The sequence below is a fragment of the Borostomias antarcticus genome (assembly GCF_949987555.1).
Source record: "Borostomias antarcticus genome assembly, chromosome: 9".
NCBI lineage: Eukaryota > Metazoa > Chordata > Actinopteri > Stomiiformes > Stomiidae > Borostomias > Borostomias antarcticus.
Window position 1 is genome coordinate 10,289,046 of NC_140242.1, and position 18,943 is coordinate 10,307,988.

Sequence of the window (18,943 nt, forward strand, 5' to 3'; positions counted from 1 at the left end):
CTTTTTTTTTCTGGTTTATCTCATAAAATATAATTCCACGGGTGTTGCCTCTGCCATTTGGGGATTCATTATTTCTTGGAGCCGTTTTGTTGCGGCAGGTTCACCCCCCCCCCCCCACACACACACCGTTGGCCTGTGTGGTTTGTATTATCTCTGCTAGCTGGATGAGTGACTGTCAGAGTAATAGCGTCTGAGCCAAATTAGTCAGCTGCTTATGCCTGTCTGCATAGCAATCGGCAACATTTGAATACTTCCTAATGTGATTCTTTGTAGCCTACTGGCTCGCGCTGGATTTTAAATTTTTTCTACATGCCTCCGAACTACACCAAAGTGATCTCGGTGAGTGAAACGTCTTATAATATGTCGTAAATAAGGTCCAGGTTGTCAAAAACGAGCATTGTCCTTTAACCAAGCACCTCCACATAAAGTTATGCTTTATTGCGGTGTAAATCCGCTATCAGGCCATTAACTTCAACTGGAGACACCTGTGCTGTAGGCCAGCAGAAAGAAAGCAGACTGGCCAATGCATTAGCTCTGCCTGGACCCAACTAATGCTAGGCCATGCAGTCCCTCAAGTAAGGAGTTATCTGTGGGAGTTCTGGTAGATCTTAAGGGTGCTATGTACATCTTGTGGGTTTGAGATTCCTGATTCCTCTTCTCATCCTCTCTCTCTTCACAGACACATGCCCGGACACACCAGTAAAGAGATTCTGATCATTTTCAGCAGCCTCACAACATGTGACCCAGCTAACATCTATGAATTGATCAAGGTGTGCTCGTATTAGGCCTAGATCCTCTCACCTCTGGCCAGTCACTCATGACACTATCTCGCCTCTATATCTCTCCAAGTCTCATCACTTCTCCCATCCTCTGTTCTCCCTCAGACGCTGAAGTCTCTGAAGATACGCGTGTCTGTGATCGGCCTGTCTGCCGAGGTGCGCGTCTGCACAGTGCTCACGCGGGAGACTGGAGGTCAGGATCAACCTGGTTCCTATTCATTAACTTACCCCCTCCCCTCTGCTCTTGTTGAGGTATAGTGTGATTATAAATGACGAGGGAGGTCCTTTGCACCAGCTGCTATCAGAATGTTCAATGCATCCCCTGACTGTCTGGACACTATGGACCTGAGACAGCTTGGAGGGTTCTGTGGCTCCCCGAACAGGAAATGTACATTTATTTTTTACAAACTCATGCGCACTTCAGACATGTTTGCACAATCTAGGCATAATAAGGAACCTACCTACTGTTATACACTTGTTTATTTGCACTCTTGTACATTTGGATTTCTGTATATTTTGTATCTATTGTATATTTGTCTTCTAGACTGTATTACTTTGTCTTTTGATGCCGTGACAGTGCAATTTACCCCTGGAAATCAATATGGTGCTGTTTACACCTAGCCTTTTATAGGGATTGGTTAAACTATAGCACCACTAGGAAGAAAAAGTATTATACCTTTTCAATCCAGACCCCATAGCTGGTCACGAACAAGGACAGAGGGAAAATGGATAGAATAACCATGAAATTATCAAATGATCCACAACGTACTGTATTTTGCCTGGTAACATGGTCGTACCATGTGATCCTGGACGAGAGCCACTTCAAGGAGCTGCTGATGCACCATGTGAAGCCTCCCCCCGCCAGCTCCTCCTCCGAGTGCTCCCTCATCCGCATGGGTCAGTCAGCCCACAGCCTAGAGCACAGAGACAGGACTGCCTAGAGCACAGAGACAGGACTGCCTAGAGCACAGAGACAGGACTGCCTAGAGCACAGAGACAGGACTGCCTAGAGCACAGAGACAGGACTGCCTAGAGCTATGGTTGCGATTGCCTGGTCCTAGAGAACTATTGGGTGTAGATGTTTGTGTTCTGTCTCAGTACTACTAACTTGCTTTCTAGTACATACTGGTGACCAGTTGATACGTTCAATGAGGTGTGCCAGTGCAGGGCCTGGATAAAATAAACACACCCAGAAGCTCTCCAGGATCAGTGCTTCACTAAATACAAGGCCTTGAGATGCTTACAGTCACACAACGGCCTGTTGAATTTGAAATGCCTTGTGTAGCGGCCATAAGTTCAGCTCCTGGGTGCAGGATTCTCACGTTGTATGATAAACATCTAGGGCTCCTTTTCTTTCCAGGTTTCCCCCAGCACACAATAGCCTCTCTGTCTGACCAGGACGCTAAGCCCTCCTACAGCATGTCGTGAGTATACACCAGCAGAAATAGGGCTGCAGATGGAATACTGGTACTTGATTTATATTGTTGCATGTGTTATAATTATGTAATATGTATTTCTGTCTTTTACAGGCACCTGGACAGCAGTAGTGACCCAGGTCTCTCTCTGGGAGGGTACTTCTGTCCTCAGTGCCACGCCAAGTACACGGAACTGCCCGTGGAATGCAAAGTGTGCGGTATGTTTTTCACGTCCATCCATCTTCATCCGCTTATCCGGGGTCGGGTCGCGGAGGCAGCAGTTCCAGCAGGGGGCCCCAGACATCCCTTTCCCTGGCAGCATCAACCAGCTCTGCCTGGGGAATCTTTAGCCGCTCCCAGGCCAGTACAGAGATGTAATCCCGCCACCTAGTCCTGGGAATACCCCGCGGCCTCCTCCCAGCTGGACACGCCTGGAACATCTCCCTAGGGAGGCGCCCAGGAGGCATCCTCACTAGATGCCCGAACCACCTCAACTGGCTCCTTTCGACGCAGCAGCGGCTACTCTGAGTCTCTCCCGGATGACTGAACTTCTCACCCAATCTCTCAGGGAAACCCCAGGCCTTCCAGGAGAGCACTCTGGACCAGCATGAGGGAGAGAGGTGGGTGGGACACACACACACACACACAACTGATATACACATGCATCCGAAGTCTTTACACCTGCACAACTATACTACGTTATTATTGTTATTGTGTTTTATTGATCACTATTGTCCTTATTATTGTTTTTTGTTTTTATGCTGTGTGGAAATGTTAAAGCACTTTAAGCTGCAATATTTGCATGAAAAGTGCTATACAAATAAAGATTATTATATATATATTATAACTGTTTCAGGTTCTGTCAAGCTTGCCAAGGAGAGCTGAAAGAGAAACGTGTAAGCAACACACCTTACCTATCAACCTCATACACCAACAATATTGGAGACTGATCATGAAACTCTTCTCTCTCCTCATTCTTCTGCTTTGTCTCACTCGGGCCATCCCTCTCTTTTGTCCTCTATGTAGGTGTTCACCTGTCCAACATGTAGCAGTGTGTTCTGTGTGGAGTGTGACCTCTTCATCCACGATACCCTCCACTGCTGCCCGTCCTGTATTCACTCCCAGACTGCCTCCTGAGGACAGGAGGACTTACTGCAACAGTCTACTGACTCATGGGAAGAGACTAACGCCACACTGACGTGATTGGTGGAGTTTGTGACTGGATCAGCGGGGACCTTTGAGAACGTGTTGGAACTCTACAGTACGTACTGTAGGAGCAGGTGAGCAGATTTGAGGATGCCACACAACAGCAAGTCTTTGTTTCCATGGAAGATACTTCTATCAGTGTTGTGACTCCTCCTTGTGTTAAGGGAGAATGTTGACTCTGACCGAGCCAGTATTTCTAGGTTTTCAAGTATGTTCCTGATGTGATCTTAGGACGTTATGGATGATGGACAAAGGGGGCCTTTTTGTGGGCCCAAAGCACCTTTTTTCATTGGTGTAGTTGGCCCCACCTGCTGTCCAAACCTATAATAAACTAAGCTCTTATTCTATGTTCTGTGTCCTCATCAGGCTGCTTTTATATATTGTCTGCTTACATATGTATTCTATGTATATGTATGTATTCTACGTCTTACTTTACAGTTCAGTAAGATCACATCTAAACAAGGTTTTATTAGCACTCATTACACACAAACATTTAAGAAGCATCATCATATCAGAAGTTTGGTGGACATTTTCCAGGATAGAATTCATGTGTAGAAAAACATTTCCAACTGCAAACGTAAAAATGCAAGGTCCTCTTGAATCAATTATTGTTAACAATGCAGCAACATCAGCATCAAGAAAAGTAAGGGCAGCTACAACAGGAGGTTCCTCAGAGACGCAGGAACATTTACAAACGCAACACCTTCCGCAGTCTGGGGACGCAGGGGGTCAATAGGGAAGGTACACATACAGACCTCAAAAATGGCTCACTAATATTAACAGTAGGCAATAGCAAAATATATAATGTTGACTCTTGCTGAGGCACAATTCTGCAAGGTCCAAAAGGGTATTTCATACTGAATATAAACAGGTGCAAGGAAATGGATGCCTAACATGGGGAACATGAAACTCAGTCTGGTCAGGTCACTTACGTGGAAAGGGATCATTTTGATTGTCTATGATGTCAGTGTTGTGCAATTAACCTATTTCTCACACACACAACTAAATACTCTAGAACTCATCCAACTTTTTCGGGAGTGATTTTGATTAATCAGTTTATATGGGTAACCCACTAGTTTGACGTATGGGAGACCCATGAGCTTGTTCTAGTGGTTGAGAGCCTCTAGGCTGGGCTGGTTCTCCCAAGACAGTGACTCTCAGGCTGTTGAAGCTGGTGTACGAGGCTGATGAGAGCCCTACATTCACCACTGAGCTAGCTGGAGCTGGGCTGAGATGTTGGACATGAGAGATCTCACATTGCTTTGAGTGCTGAAAGTTCAACGATAGAGACTGCCCTGAGCAAAAATATTGATATTTTCATGACCTCTCACTTTTTCCAGCACTCTGCCTCAATATATTCAGTGTTGGCACTCACTGCTCACTCACTTCGGAGCAAAGATATTCTGTGCTCCAGACCCCACAGTGTCGTGGTCTGGGAAAGCCTATAAGTCCATGTGCCTCTGTGGGGGGGCGGTGCTGGCGCTGGGGTGCCGTCGGTCCAGCCAGGCCTGCAGCAGAGGGAGGTGCCGGTCCATCCAGCGGATGTTCTCCTCGATGCTCTGGCAGGTCTGCTGGATGCACCTCAGGCCGGCACCCGTCTCCTCGCTCAGGGAGCCGAAGAAGCTACGCACCTGTGCGGATTACACAGGTTTGAGAAAGGATATCCTCTCACATTACATAATGTGCTTAATCTTAACATTATCTATCGTGGTGTGGTGTAAATATTACATAAGACAATTCTAAACGATTATGTTAACTAGAGAAAAGTATTTACTGAGCAGTAGAATACAATCAAGTCCCAAAACACTTACCTCTTCCAGCATCTCTCTGGTGGAGTACTGGTTGGTCACTCCATTCACCATTCCAGCAATGGAATGAGAACCCAGGTCAAACCTAGAGACAAACATCATTAGCCAGGGGCATACAATCCTAACTCAATTGTGCCTCCTACTGCTTATAGACAACAACCGAGGGTTGGTCTAGAGCAGTGGTTCTCAAACTTTTTAAATAGCTGTACCCCCTCTGAAATATTTTTTCAGTCAAGTACCTCCTGACCAGCGCAAAAACATTAGTGGTAGAAAAAAAATGCACCTTCAGTGTTTGATTTACAACCTTGTAACTGAAAAACAATTCAATGCTACATTTCAAATGTTTGAAATGTAACATTTCACAAAGGGACAGTTTTTTATTTATTCGCTGCGTTTCTGTCCAACGTAGTCTCAGCCAATACCACAGTCTTCAAAGTTCAATGACTTTTTGGCTTAAAGAAATTGCATAAGAAGCTTAGAGTGCTTTGGCTGATGTGGAGACTATTGAATATAAAAGGTGGTTTATTGAACTTGCATTTAAATGTTTATTGAACCTATTATAGTCTAATATATATATTTTTCAATTAACATTTTTAAAACGTCTCACCCCCTGCAGTACGCCAAAGTACCCCTAGGGGTACGCGTACCCCCATTTGAGAACCACTGGTCTAGAGCCCTGACCCTAGGACAGTCTAGTCTGAGTCCCAGACTGGGGCTGAGAGCTGCTGACACAGTGAGGGGCAGCGAGGAGCAGACGCACTTCTTGACCAGGGAGTGCCAGTTGGCTCGGAGGAAGTCCCAGGCCAGTTTGTAGCCCCGGGGGTTCCTGCTGATGGAGATGACCACGTGAGGAAGGTCCTGAGTCTTCATCACCTCGCCGCCCAGGCTCTGCTCCATCATCCTGGGAGGAAGACCGAGAGAGGAAGAGTGGGTGAGAGAGTGATGATAGAGAGCGGGAGAGAGAGAGAAGGGGGTCCTTTGTTGTATTTTACTACAGTATATCTACTCTTAATTGCTTGAGTAAAATGCTGTTTATGGCAAATGGTCCAACATACTTGTCTTTGTTTCCCCATTAATATACTGTTAGCTTTTCTAAAATAAAAAACAATTTGCAAAAACAGCATTTCACTCAAGAATATACGGTAAATAGTAAATACAACAGAGAAGCCCCTTCTCTTTCTCTCCCATAAAAAAGCGGGTCTGGATAGAGATGCTAAGAGAAGACTATGTCCACCCACCATCTGAGCTTGTCCTGAAGTGGGCTGATGGACAGGGCAGTCTTGATACGGCTCTTGATGGACATGTGCAGAGAATAGCGGTACTTCTCAAACAGGAAGTCCCACCCCTCTGGAGTGCGGGCTCCAATGGCAAACACAGCCAAGGAGACGTCACTGGGAAGGCTAGGGTAGGAAAAGGAAGGTGTCTTAACCATGCAAGGATCTGAGATGGCCAGTATGTTACGGTTTGTGGCTGGAACGCGCACACAGACCACTGTTGACCAACACAGACAAACTAAAGGTGAATGAGAAGAGGTCCTGACCTCATGTTGCCGTCAGAGTCCCTCCAATTGTTGAAGAGCTGGGTGGCGGTGGCCACACAGCGGGGGTGGTTCCTCACACAGGCGAACAGCAGCAGGTAGCTCCTCAGGACCCTCTGGGACATTGAGCCCTCGTCAGTCCACTCCTGGTGGTCGATGAGTCCCTGGAACAGCTCCACGATGTAGGCCTGAGACCCACACACGTCCACGGAAGGACACATACATACGGTCAAATATAAACACACTTGTCCACCCGTCAACACATGTTGTACACATGCGTATGCTTGCCTTGCACGCACGCACATGCACACACAAAGAAACACCCTCTCTTCCTTGTCCTACCAACCTTCATCTGGTTCTCCAGGGCCTGCATGTCTCTCTTCTCCATCAGTTTGTAGAGGGGCACCAGCTCCCCCAGCCCCTGGGTGACAGGCATGATCTCTGTCTCCCGAGACAGGTAGAGGGACAGCTCCAGAGCCGTGTCCAGACTCACCTTCCCCACACTGGACACACACACACAGGCAGGGGAGCGGCTATAGTGAAATGATTTTGACTTCGTTTTTGATAGATGTATTAAAAACGTACTTGAGTTTCAAAGCAGGTGTACATGAACAGGAATGTGAGATTAAACATTTTCAAATGAAATCTAACTTGAACGTCAAGTTGTAAATCCTGCCAACTTCAGACTCAGCCAACCAATCCAGAGACATAATAATAATAATATTTATAATTCACACCAGAAAGTCCGAACCAAGGACCAGACCAAATGAGGGAAAATCTATCAGTAACCACATGTAATCAGAGACTACTACTAGAACATTATTACAATGGAGCCGCAACAGCGCATTGCATTTGCCATCCTGGCGCTACTTGTAATTATTTGGTGCTCTGGTCAAATAGCAACGGCATCCAATGACCGAATCTGGACGCGTGAAAACCATGAAGGCGCGCTGCTTTTGTCAATGCAAAGGTGTCGTAGGAGTTGGTACCGTCGCAGAATACGGGCCCTGATGGATGCCGGAGACCTTCTCCGTGTACGGTACCTATCACACAGGAGACGAGTGAGGTAGCTTTTCATTTAACGTCACTATATGCCAGTCCCCTCTATTGGAATCCATTTACCCCGCACCAACAAACAACGTGTCTACTGCTAAATCAGAATTTTCTATAGGGTCTAGTGATGCACTAATAGCCAAATATTTGCGCTACTCACCAGGTACCAGAATTATGTCAGCATTGTAATCCAAATACGATATAATGCCCCTTTCGATTGAGAGGATGACAATAATATCTGTCCTGGGATGTGCGTAGGCTATTGATTTCGAGAAAGTGCCCTCCCCAAACAACTGTAACGTGGATGGTTAAAGGAATAGTAAAGGGAAAATGGATGTTTAGCCCTATTTTAGGGTTGCTTGTGATCATATACAATGATTCAGATCAAAACGTTGACAAAACTAGCATTTTCGAGAAAGTCTGATAATTGCTCTACCACCGTTTTGGTCATACAATGGATGTGGATGGGCATCTTGAAAAATCATTCTTCCCATGAGCACTATCGCAGGGCTGCTGTCTGTGCCTTGTGATGGGGTGTTACGGTGGTCTAACAAGGCTAGATACGGATCAGCTCCTGCCTTCTTTGCTTTCGCCATCAGTCTCTTGGCTGTTTTCACTGCCGACTCCACTTTTCCATTACTGTACTCTGTGGATAGCCGGGAGATGAAGTTTTGTGTGTGAAGTCCCAATCCTTCAATCGTTTAAACTCTTCTGATGTGTACTGAGGGCCGTTGTCTGAGTACACAACATCGGGTATACCATATCTGGCAAAGTGGCTTCCGAATCACTGTTTTTGACTGTGTCTTTCTCAAACTGATCCACCTCCCAGAAATTTGAGAGATAGTCCACAGTAATCAGGTAATCTCTGTCACTGAAAGAAAAATAGATCCGTCCCCACCTTCTCCCAGGGACGTCTTGGGGCTTCGTGTGACTTCAAGGTCTCCTTTTGCTGCTTCACACCCCAAGCACTACATGTGCTGCACTGTTCCATATAGGCCTTCAGCTGTGCATTCATGCCAGGCCAGTAGACACACTCCCGGGCACGTCTCAAGCATCCCTCAACCCCGATGTGGGAAGAGTGTATTGTGTATTCTCTGCATAATCTCAAGCCGGAAGAAGCTTCTTCAGTTTCAGGTCATGGTGTTGTGTAGCTTCTTTGTCATTCTCTCCTTCCCCCACAATCAAGATATCATCTGCAATAATCTTGACCCCAGGAAGACTGTCCATCACTTGGTTTAACTTCCTCTGGAAGATCTCGGGCGCTGGGCTGATCCCCATTGGCATGCGTAGCCATCTGTAGCGCCCCATAGGTGTGGAGAAGGTTGTGAGGTAGCTGGATTCAGTTCAACATGCCAAAATCCATTCTTGACATCAACCACAGAGAATACACGTGCTCTGTTCAAGTCTGGCAGCACGTCATCCATCGTAGGTAGTGGGTAGGGCTCCTCTTGAGTGCTTTGTTTAGTGGCTTAGGATCTATGCATACTCTCAATTTCCCAGATGCCTTACGCACTACTACCAGTAGGCTACTGATCCAGTCCCTACTTTTTTCCACTGCACATATGATCCCTCTTTCTTGTAGGCTTGCTAGCTCCTCTTTTAGTGGGTTGTATAGTGACACAGGAACTCTCCTTTTCGGTAGCTGTACAGTAGGGATGGGTATCAATGATCGAAGATTGATAATTGATTGATAAGGATTTTGGTCAATCACAAAAAAATGTGCTCGATAATCATTAATAAATTGGGGTTTGTCCAAGTTCTGTGTGAGAAATTTATATTTGTTGAATTAGTAGGCTACGCGGTGACACAACAGGTTCCCGAAGTAACGGTATAGTTGATGCATATTAAAGGAGAATGCTCGTTTTTGACAACCTGGACCTTATTTACGGCATATTATAAGATGTTTGACTCACCGCGATAACTTTGGTGTAATTCGGAGGCCTGTAGAAGAAATTTAAAATCCAGCGCGAGCCAATATATCCATGTAATGGCGGCGGACGGGGCACTGAGAATGCTGCTTCTAAAAAATCTATTTTTTATTTATATTTTCTGCCGCGAAACGGTTGTTTTCATCAATCTATCTATATGAATCACTAGTTGTGCTTACATAGAGCGAGGGCTTGTTGTGGTTTTTCACATGCCTCTGTAATATGATCTTTAGAAACGTCTTTAGAAACAAAATAGCTTCCCCACTTGCTCCAGCACGCATGCGCACAGCGCTATTCTCCGTCTGTAGGCTACACTCGCGGCTCACATTCTCTTCTCTACGATCGGCTTGTTGGTGCCTGGAATATTGTGTGCAATATGCCTGAATATTTATAAGATTTTGATGATATAGAAGAGGACTTAGAATATGATGGACGCCGATCGTAGCTTAGAGAATGTGAGCCGCGAGTGTAGCCTACAGACGGAGAATAGCCAGTTTGCGCGCTGTGCGCATGCGTGCTGGAGCAAGTGGGGAAGCTATTTCGTTTCTAAAGATGTTTCTTAAGAGCAGAGGGGATTCAGGAAGCGAAACTACTTACGGTAGCTATTGTTTATGTTGCTAGGCTACCTAGTTTGCGGAGGTTTACACACGTATGTGCTGTGACTAAATAGTTATATGCTAAATATTAAAAAAGCCTTTCCAGATGAACTACAATCTTACTTTATGGCAAATTATATGTCAGAACGCCAACTAACACCTCGGTGAGTTTCTTGTCTTTGAAATTGAGAGTTTAACATGTTTTTGAATGATTTTTCACGGTGCCCATCCACATCCATTGTATGACCTAAACGGTGGTGGAGCAATTATCAGACTTTCTCAAAAGTGCTAGTTTTGTCAACGTTTTGATCTGAACCATTGTATATGATCATAAGTAACCTTAAAACAGGGCTAAACATGCATTTTCCCTTTACTACTCCTTTAACAGTCTCGTCCTTGTCCTCCATTGTAAGATCGATATATAATGTGAATTCCTCCTTCCATCTCTTCCAGGCAAGGGCTTTATTACCCTCATCAAAGTCGATCTTCCCCGGAGGTTTCAACGCGCTCTCCATGGCTGCTATCGTCGCGCTCCGTAGTAGTCCTCACTGGCGGGAGGAGCTGGCTAGCGTCTGGTTGTGTATATTAAGGGGAACTGCTGGCTTTCAGGTTCACACCGCTGTCACCATGTTTCAATAAGAATGTTTGTTTGGCTTTGCTTCAAAGATGACAGACAACGACATACGAGTTTACTGTTTGGGGTCAGCTCGATGTTCCCACAGCCCATTGGTCCCACATTACTAAGACATTTTGGGCTGTGGGACCATAGGGCTGTGGGACCATTGGGCTGTGGGACCATTGGGCTGTGGGTACATAGACACGCTCCCAACTGTTTAGTGCTCACTTTGGCAAATACAAAAACGGCTGTCGACTAGTCGGCATTCTACGAACTGGTGTTCCCCGCTAAAGCTTCCCCCTAGGAAACAAACATTAGTCCTACAGGGTAAAGCTACCGACTGTGTAACAACATATATTGCAACAGGACCAAGTTCTAATACGCGTTCACACCTCTCCAAACGAAGCGGAGCAAACCTTTTTGGTCCGATAGTCCGATTCCAAACGGATCAAAGGTGTAGGTGTGAACACACCCTTATATAGCGCTTTTCTAAATACTCAAAAACGCTTTACTTAAGAACATAACACACACAACACAAACACTCAAACAAGAAAGGCAAATAAGCAAAACAACAAAAGGGAAACACATTAAGAGAAGAGAGGGGGTGGAAGATGGTGGAGGAGGATGGTCAGATGTCATAGGTGATCTTGAAAAGGTGGGATTTGAGGTGACTTTTAAATGAGGGGAGTGTGTCAGAGTTCCGGATGGTAAGGGGCAGGGGGTTCCAGAGGGTCGGGGCGGCGATGGCGAAGGCTCTGTCCCCCAGGGCGCGGTACTTGGTCTTGGTGATGGGGGTGAGAAGGTTGGCATCTGCGGAGCGGAGGCGGCGAGTGGGGGGGTGGCAATGGAGGAGATCAGTCAGGTATGAGGGGGCAAGGTTGTTCATGGCTTTGCAGGTGGTGAGGAGGATCTTGAAGTTGATGCGTTGCTGTATGGGAAGCCAGTGAAGTTGACGGAGGATGGGAGTGATGTGTTCTCTGGAGCGGGAGTGGGTGAGCAACCGGGCGGCAGAGTTCTGAACATATTGTAGTTTTTGGAGAACGGTGGAGGGGAGGCCATAAAGGATGCTGTTGCAGTATGACTACACATAATCATTACGGTCCAATCACAGGAAGATTTGCAGGTATGCCACGACTGACCTGATCAATTGAAAGACGTTGTTGATGAGGCTGGCACGGTCATTGCTGCTGAGGGCGGTGTGGTTGTGCTGCAGCAGCCGGATGAGTGAGCTCCAGCCGTGGCCCTCGTAGTGCACCATGTAGTAGCCACACATGTCCACGTTGAACTTCACCCAGTCCACCTCCTCCGGTAAATTCAGCACGTCTAGAAACAGCGGGGGGGGGGGGGGGGGCAGATTAGGAGCACTCTGCACTCTGTTGAGTGCAAATACACAGTAGATTAATTACCCAAAATAAAATCAAAATGAACAATGACTGACTAGAACTAGAAGATCATGAACTTGAGGTGTCAGTGAGTAAAATTAAATTACCCATAATAACCCTTATGATGTCCCATAATGACGTATATTGATGTATAATAATTTCTTCTAGATGAAGAGAAGCTCATAGATGAACTCAGTGATCCCAAGGTGACCTCATTTGACCCTGCCAGTCAGTCTCACCTGTCTTGGTTTTGAGCAAAAAGCGGTGGACTGTTCCGGAGGCGCTGGTGATGTAGGTCAATGGGACCTGCCACAGGAAGCTGTTGGAGGAGACGTTACAATTATCAACACAGTGACCTCTGTCCACTGACTTCCAGCTCTACATTGAGACAGTGGGACCAAACCCATGAGAATGCAGACAGTTAGGTAGGTCTTACTAAGTGTATATAACTGGTGGAAAACCCCCTTTGATTTAAAAAGTCAACACAGAAGCAGGCAGACATGGGACAGATAGTACCCCGTTCCCAGTCCATCTCAGGGTTGTCATTCTTGGTTCTTACCCTTCTCTGAGGGAGGGGTCGTCGGTCTTGATGTAGCGCTCCTGGCTGAGCCTGACCTCGCGACCCCTGACCTCCACAGTGACAAGCGGGAAGCCCTCCTGCAGGGTCCAGGTGTCCATGATGGCCCTGACGTCCAGCTCGTCATCAGAATACCACTTCTGCATGCAGGACACAGAATAGCACAGACGCACAAGTCATGAACATGACAGTGATAGTGAACTGTGATAAGAGTACATTTACGGTAGCAAGATATATTTGAGATGGTAAAAAGTATGAAATGGTGGTGACAGAAAGGCGAAACTCCAGGGTCAGTCACTTACAGAGGCTCCAGACTGGAGCTTTCCCTGGGAGCAGAATCCTTCCTTCAGTCTGCCCTCATCCAGATCATCTGACTGGCAGATCTGACGGCGAAAGAGGTTATTACACCAACACATTACATCAAATACAAAAATGGAGACCAACTACCACACACACATGACATAGCCAAACAAGCTGTTTAATCTCTCAGACAGACTGAAAGGCGCACACCCACACACACACGCTTACATTGGTCAAGCTCTCCCAGAGGTGGCTGTTGACGGTGTTCTGGTAGCTGTATCGTTTGAGGTAGCGGACGATGCCAATCTTAAAAGCCTCAGGAGTCAGGAAATCTCTCAGCATGTTCAGAATACAGGCCCCCTGGAAATGAACGTATACAGATATACTGCACACCACATGCATATCAATCCCATATGAATGCATGGTATTGGTGGATTGGGAGGCGGACCTTGTCGTACGACACGTCATCAAACATCTCCTGAATCTGGGTGGGATTCTCCACAGGGGTGGATACTGGGTGGGAGGAGCTTAGAGAATCCACCTCCATGGCCTCGAAACACTTGCCAAGAAAGAAGTCATCCTGAGAGAGATAGAGAGAGAGAGAGAGAGAGTGAGAGAGAGAGGGAAATAAACAAAGTGATAGTGGCAAAAGAAAAAAGGTCCCTGCGTTTTTGACCACTATCACCTGAATGACCTACAAGTCAAATCAGCATAATAATGGATAATGGATGTAGTTAGCAGTGATTCTCACCACTTGCAGCTCTGGGTTGGTGATGTTGACAGACACAAACTCCATGAATTTAGCGAAGCCCTCGTTCAGCCAGAGGTCATTCCACCACTGCATGGTTACCAGGTTACCAAACCACTGGGTAGAGAGCAGAGCACAGGACAGGTTATTTGGCATTGCCAAAACTAAATCACAGTTGGATCAACCGGCAAACAACAAATAAACAAGTACTGTACACATGTAATACATGTTGTCCCCCACCCATTATGCATGTTCCCTTGTGGTATCAAGCCCCCTGCTTCTCATTAGGCGTGTTTAAACAGAGATCCCATTATATTGCCCTATAGAATTTTCTGGCTTTGTTTGTTTATTATGAACCAAAGAAAGCATAATGTGTGATTTTATATAGCATGTCGGCAATCTGGAATCGAGAGGCATGATCCTTGGACGCAACATTCACTAGTTGTTAAACAAGTCCATGCACCTCACTGTTTCCCATTAATTACCTAGACTATGGCGGGCCGCCATAGTCTAATTTGTCCCACCATAGTTTCATAAAGCAGTATTATTATTAGGCTACCGAAAGTACAGAAAAACTTACAGTATGTCTTCGCTTTAGCCTTTAACTAACTCCTTTTGCACTTGCAGGCTACTGCACTTTTCTCCAGTACAACATGTTATTGAATTGTAATTTTTACATTGTATTTTACTTGAATTCATATCTTTATCTTTTATTGTACATGTTTATGATATCAAAGGTATACCTGAATGATTTGTGAGTCACTGTGAAAAGACGGTTAATTATTTGAATGCGCAGATTGTATGCTCTGGCCTAGTACACTATAGTGTAGGACAGTAGCCAATCAATAGGTTTCGATCATACAAGATAGCCCAAAGAGAGCTATAGGCCACTCTGACGGTGTCACACAAAGGACATCTAGTGGGTTGAATGTCAGATGATTTTGGTGCATTTAAGACCTAGTACTGTGGGATTAGGTGCATTTTATGCCATTGACCCTAGGGTAAGGTTATATTTGTGTTTTATCTTCCATCTTATTTTCCTGTTTTTGGTTTTTATTTTATTTCGGTTTTTATGTGAAGCAATCCGTGCATGCATACTCTCTGTTGTAAAGCACTTTGAGCTGCATTTATTTGTATGAAAGGTGCTATACAAATAAAGTTTATTATTCATATTATTATTATATTACACTTAAATATATTATGTACTACAAGGATAGCTAACACATAATGGCCTACCATGTAGGTAACATCTCTGTAACTATTTATCTACTCTACTGATAGTCATGTCTCTTTTATTAAGTATTTAGCCCATTTTTAGCGCTCTGTAAATATTTCTAGCCAATATATTCAAACATTTTCCAGGAGGAGCTTTCTCAATCGTCTTGAACTGGTTGATGATCATTGAACTGTTTTTTTGCTTCCCTCTGGAAAATGTAGGGGTAGGATCTATGTCCATCCCCCCATTACTCTCTGTAAAGTGCATTGTGTTGCCTGTGTATGAAATGCGCTCTACAAATTAATTTTGATTTGATACTCAAATACTGATTTTAGTAAAGTTATTAGAACTATATATCACAAAGCCACAGAAGCCATACAAGAGAGGAAAAGGCAGAAAACGTACAGTAGACACCTGTCTGTACAGTATACTGTATCAGCTTAGGGCGTGGCCACTAATACAGACCACTACACCCCTCACCTGGTGGGCCAGCTCATGGGCTATCACCATGGTGATGCCCAGTTTGTCAGAGGCGGAGGACTTCTTGGGGTCAAAGAGGAGGCCAGACTCCCTGTACGTGGTCAGACCCCAGTTCTCCATGGCACCTGACTGAAAGTCTGGGATGGCTGCCAAGTCTGTGGACAGAACACCAAAATAGTTAAATCACTAAATGTACCAATGGAACGTTATCCTTGGTTCTCTATGCAAAACTAGCTTTGATGTTAAGTGCAAACTGTTGAAGCTGTAATGGACCTTCAAATACTGCTCACACAACAGTTTATCAGCCCACTGGTCTACACTAATTCTTCTATGCACAGACGGTGATACAAGGGTGTGTACTGTTTCACTCACCCTGTTTGGGCAGAGGGTAGGGAATGTCAAAGTAGTCATCGTAGAAGTCTAGGAGCTTGACGGCAGCGTCCAGTGCATATGCTGTCTGGTCAATCTTCTCTGGTACAGCATACACTGAAATCTAGCAGGAGAACACATGGATGATATTACGATCATGTTACGCATGATTAGTTCAATAGTAAAACTTGTGCTGGGGCGTCCCGGTGGCTCACAGGCTTAAGGTGCATACCAGGAGGTTAGTCCTCCTTACCACAGCAGCCTGGGTTCATAATAGGCCCAGGCCATGTGTGCATGTCCTCCCCTCCCTCTCTCCCACCTTTCCTGTCCATCTCTGTACTGTCCTACTGTATATATATTAAAGCAGAAATTCCTACAAAAATATATAAAAAACTTTTTTTCAAAAGCGTGCGTGCTCAACTGTTTTTAGAGGAGCAGCTCAACAATCTATTCACCATTGTGCATTAAATGGCACTTCAGTGATATGGCTAGGTATGAGGCGGAATAGCCATAGCTAACATATGAATGCTTAATGAATATCTAACCACATTTCAAAACAGCCATAACTAACACCCTCTCGGGTATGAATGTTAATGTACACGTACCCATGTTTCAAAACAGCCATAACTACAACCCTCTCAGGTATGAATGCTTAGTGAGCGCCTAACCACGTTTTGGACAGAGTATAAAAGGTGTAAGGCAGAGGTGGGGTCACTCTGCACCTTGACCCCATGTTGGGTGGTCTTGCTGACCGACAGGAAATCAGACACGATGAAGGCCACTAGGTAGGTGCTCATCTTCACGCTGGTGTCAAAATAATCCTCCAACAGACCGCCTGGCAACTCCACCGTCTTCACCTGGGAGCAGACGGGAGGAGGAAGGGAGAGAAGGGAGATTGAGGCAAGAAAGAACATTTTTACTTCTCCTGTTTTACTACTGCCCTTTGCTTTTTTTCAGAGCATCAAACATTCTCTCACTAACCCAATCCCCTTTCCCCCTGTATCTATGCAGTGAGTCCCATGTAGTGAAGGAGATGGTGCAACTACTGCTGCATCGACTGAAGCATCCTAAATGCAAGACCTTGGGCATGTTAGATATGGTAATGTGCTGAGTCTCCCGACGAATCTGGATGGTGTAGTTGGCTTTGAAGGCAGGTTCGTCGAAACAAGGGAAGGCTGCTCGGGCACTGGTGGCTTCAAACTGAGTGGATGCCAAAACCCTGAGGCGGAGAAAGATAAACGCATTATCATGACAAAAATCTCCTAATAAAAAAGTGTGGTTTTACCAGGGCGGTAAAAAGATAAGAACCATACACTGAACTTGGTTCATTCCTTTTCTTACCTGACTTCTCCCTCACTGGTGCGGTATGTACTTTTATAAAACCCGTGGAAACTTTCTGACAAGTTTGCAGAGAACTCCAGTTGCACCTCATACAACCTGCCTTTGGTCAGGGTTCCATCAGAGAGCAGGGCAAGCTGGTGGAAGGCAGGGTACTCCAACACCTGAAGAGGCCTGGAACCCTCCAGTGCCAAAAGTGATGCTTTAGATATCTGGAGCTCCTTGCTGTGGAGAATGATGTTGTTGGTATCCTTGTGCACCTCCAGCTGAATCTGGACCACGCCAGTGAAGTCGAGGGTGGTCAGGTTAGGGTGAATGAGGAGGTGGTAATGTAAAGGAGAGACTGTTTCGGGAAGCCTCATTCGGTCCCATGGGAAAGGCTGGCCGTTAGTAGCCACAGGGGGTGAGGATGCCTTGTCCTCGCCATGTCCTGGCAACTGTGCTGCCAAAACAGATGGGGCATATGGGACCAGCAGGAGTAGGCTGAAGAGCACGTGGATTAACATGGTCCTCCACACACCTGTCCCAGAGCGAGGCCGTGACCTACAGTTGCAGAGAAACAGGACGTGATACAGTATGTTACAGATGGGCAACATTATGTTTGTTATGGCGCAGGAAGATACATTGTATCCACATAACTGCACATTAATTGAAGCAAGTCTTTCAGATGGAACGCGCGCAGGTTGAATGTAGCATGACGAAGCAGTTGAAGTTGAAAATCACTTTCGGTTTCGGTTGATAGTCTATCAAATAGTGAATTCATTGAGCGTGCAAGCATAGATTGACTAGCACTCATTGGACATTGTGAGCCGAATTCTCTGCTGAGTTATCAGCTGCTGTGTAAATACCGTGTTCTTCTGGGGAGCAGCACAGTAGCCAGGTGTCCCAAAGCCGATCTGATATGGAAGTGAAAATAAAATGCACTAAGGAAGGACGCATGCTACATTATAGTCCGGACAGTAGGCTATCATTTTCGAGCGCATGCGCAAATCCACTACTATTTGAACCAATACACTTGATCAGCAACTAATAAATATGAATAGAAAGTCCTAAAAATCTATCGTTTCATTTCGAAACATAACTCTACCCACACAGGAAGTAAAATAACAGCACTGAACGTCACGCGCAGTACTCTCAGTTGTCCACTTGAGGTCACTAGTTGTAGTTGTGGTCACTAGTTGAAAGAATCTGCACTTCATCTGTAATGGGGTCATTAACCAGTCTCAAATCATTTTTCTAAAATGCAACGAAGGTCAAAAATATGTCAATCATTTAGCCTGAACTGAAGTTGTAAAACATCTTTGGATGAAAAAGTAAAGTGTAGTAAAAGAAAAAAGATAGCATATAAATAACATATTGAAATAATCAAGAACACAATCTGGGGAGAGAATTAGGCAAGGAAGTCAGGTGAGTCATGAGTTTGTGGTATCTTATGAACTCTTCATGATTTACAATTATTGTAAATACCCATCACATACTATGCCTTTGGGAGATCATCCAGTTATTAAAGTGGAACTACGAGGGGGGAAAAAGTGTGTTTTTTGTGTGTATCTGTGTGTCCGTGAGTGTGAGAGTGTGTGGGAAGGATAAAGTCC

General features: G+C 45.4%; 2 protein-coding genes across 2 annotated transcripts; one reads left to right on the forward strand and one right to left on the reverse strand.

Annotated features, from left to right (window-relative positions):
- Positions 1-561: 561 nt before the first annotated feature.
- LOC311312827 (general transcription factor IIH subunit 2-like) lies at positions 562-3,331 on the forward strand (the record flags this gene model as incomplete). Its single annotated transcript, XM_084442833.1, has 9 exons — positions 562-575; positions 680-770; positions 885-972; positions 1,569-1,676; positions 2,140-2,203; positions 2,309-2,459; positions 2,774-2,814; positions 3,051-3,090; positions 3,221-3,331. The coding sequence occupies 9 exons, from the start codon at positions 562-564 to the stop codon at positions 3,329-3,331; spliced, it is 708 nt and encodes a 235-aa protein (XP_084298959.1).
- Positions 3,332-3,906: 575 nt separating this feature from the next.
- Positions 3,907-18,399, reverse strand: LOC311313511 (endoplasmic reticulum aminopeptidase 1-like). The gene is made up of 19 exons (XM_084443646.1): positions 18,197-18,399; positions 17,352-17,891; positions 17,091-17,229; positions 16,733-16,867; positions 16,014-16,134; positions 15,642-15,796; positions 13,949-14,062; positions 13,646-13,777; positions 13,426-13,557; positions 13,200-13,280; positions 12,880-13,037; positions 12,560-12,639; positions 12,078-12,261; positions 7,092-7,248; positions 6,749-6,933; positions 6,447-6,608; positions 5,969-6,109; positions 5,212-5,293; positions 3,907-5,031 (listed from the first exon to the last, which is right to left on the reverse strand). The coding sequence occupies exons 2-19, from the start codon at positions 17,852-17,854 to the stop codon at positions 4,843-4,845; spliced, it is 2,850 nt and encodes a 949-aa protein (XP_084299772.1). The 5' UTR covers positions 17,855-17,891; positions 18,197-18,399; the 3' UTR covers positions 3,907-4,842.
- Positions 18,400-18,943: the final 544 nt, after the last annotated feature.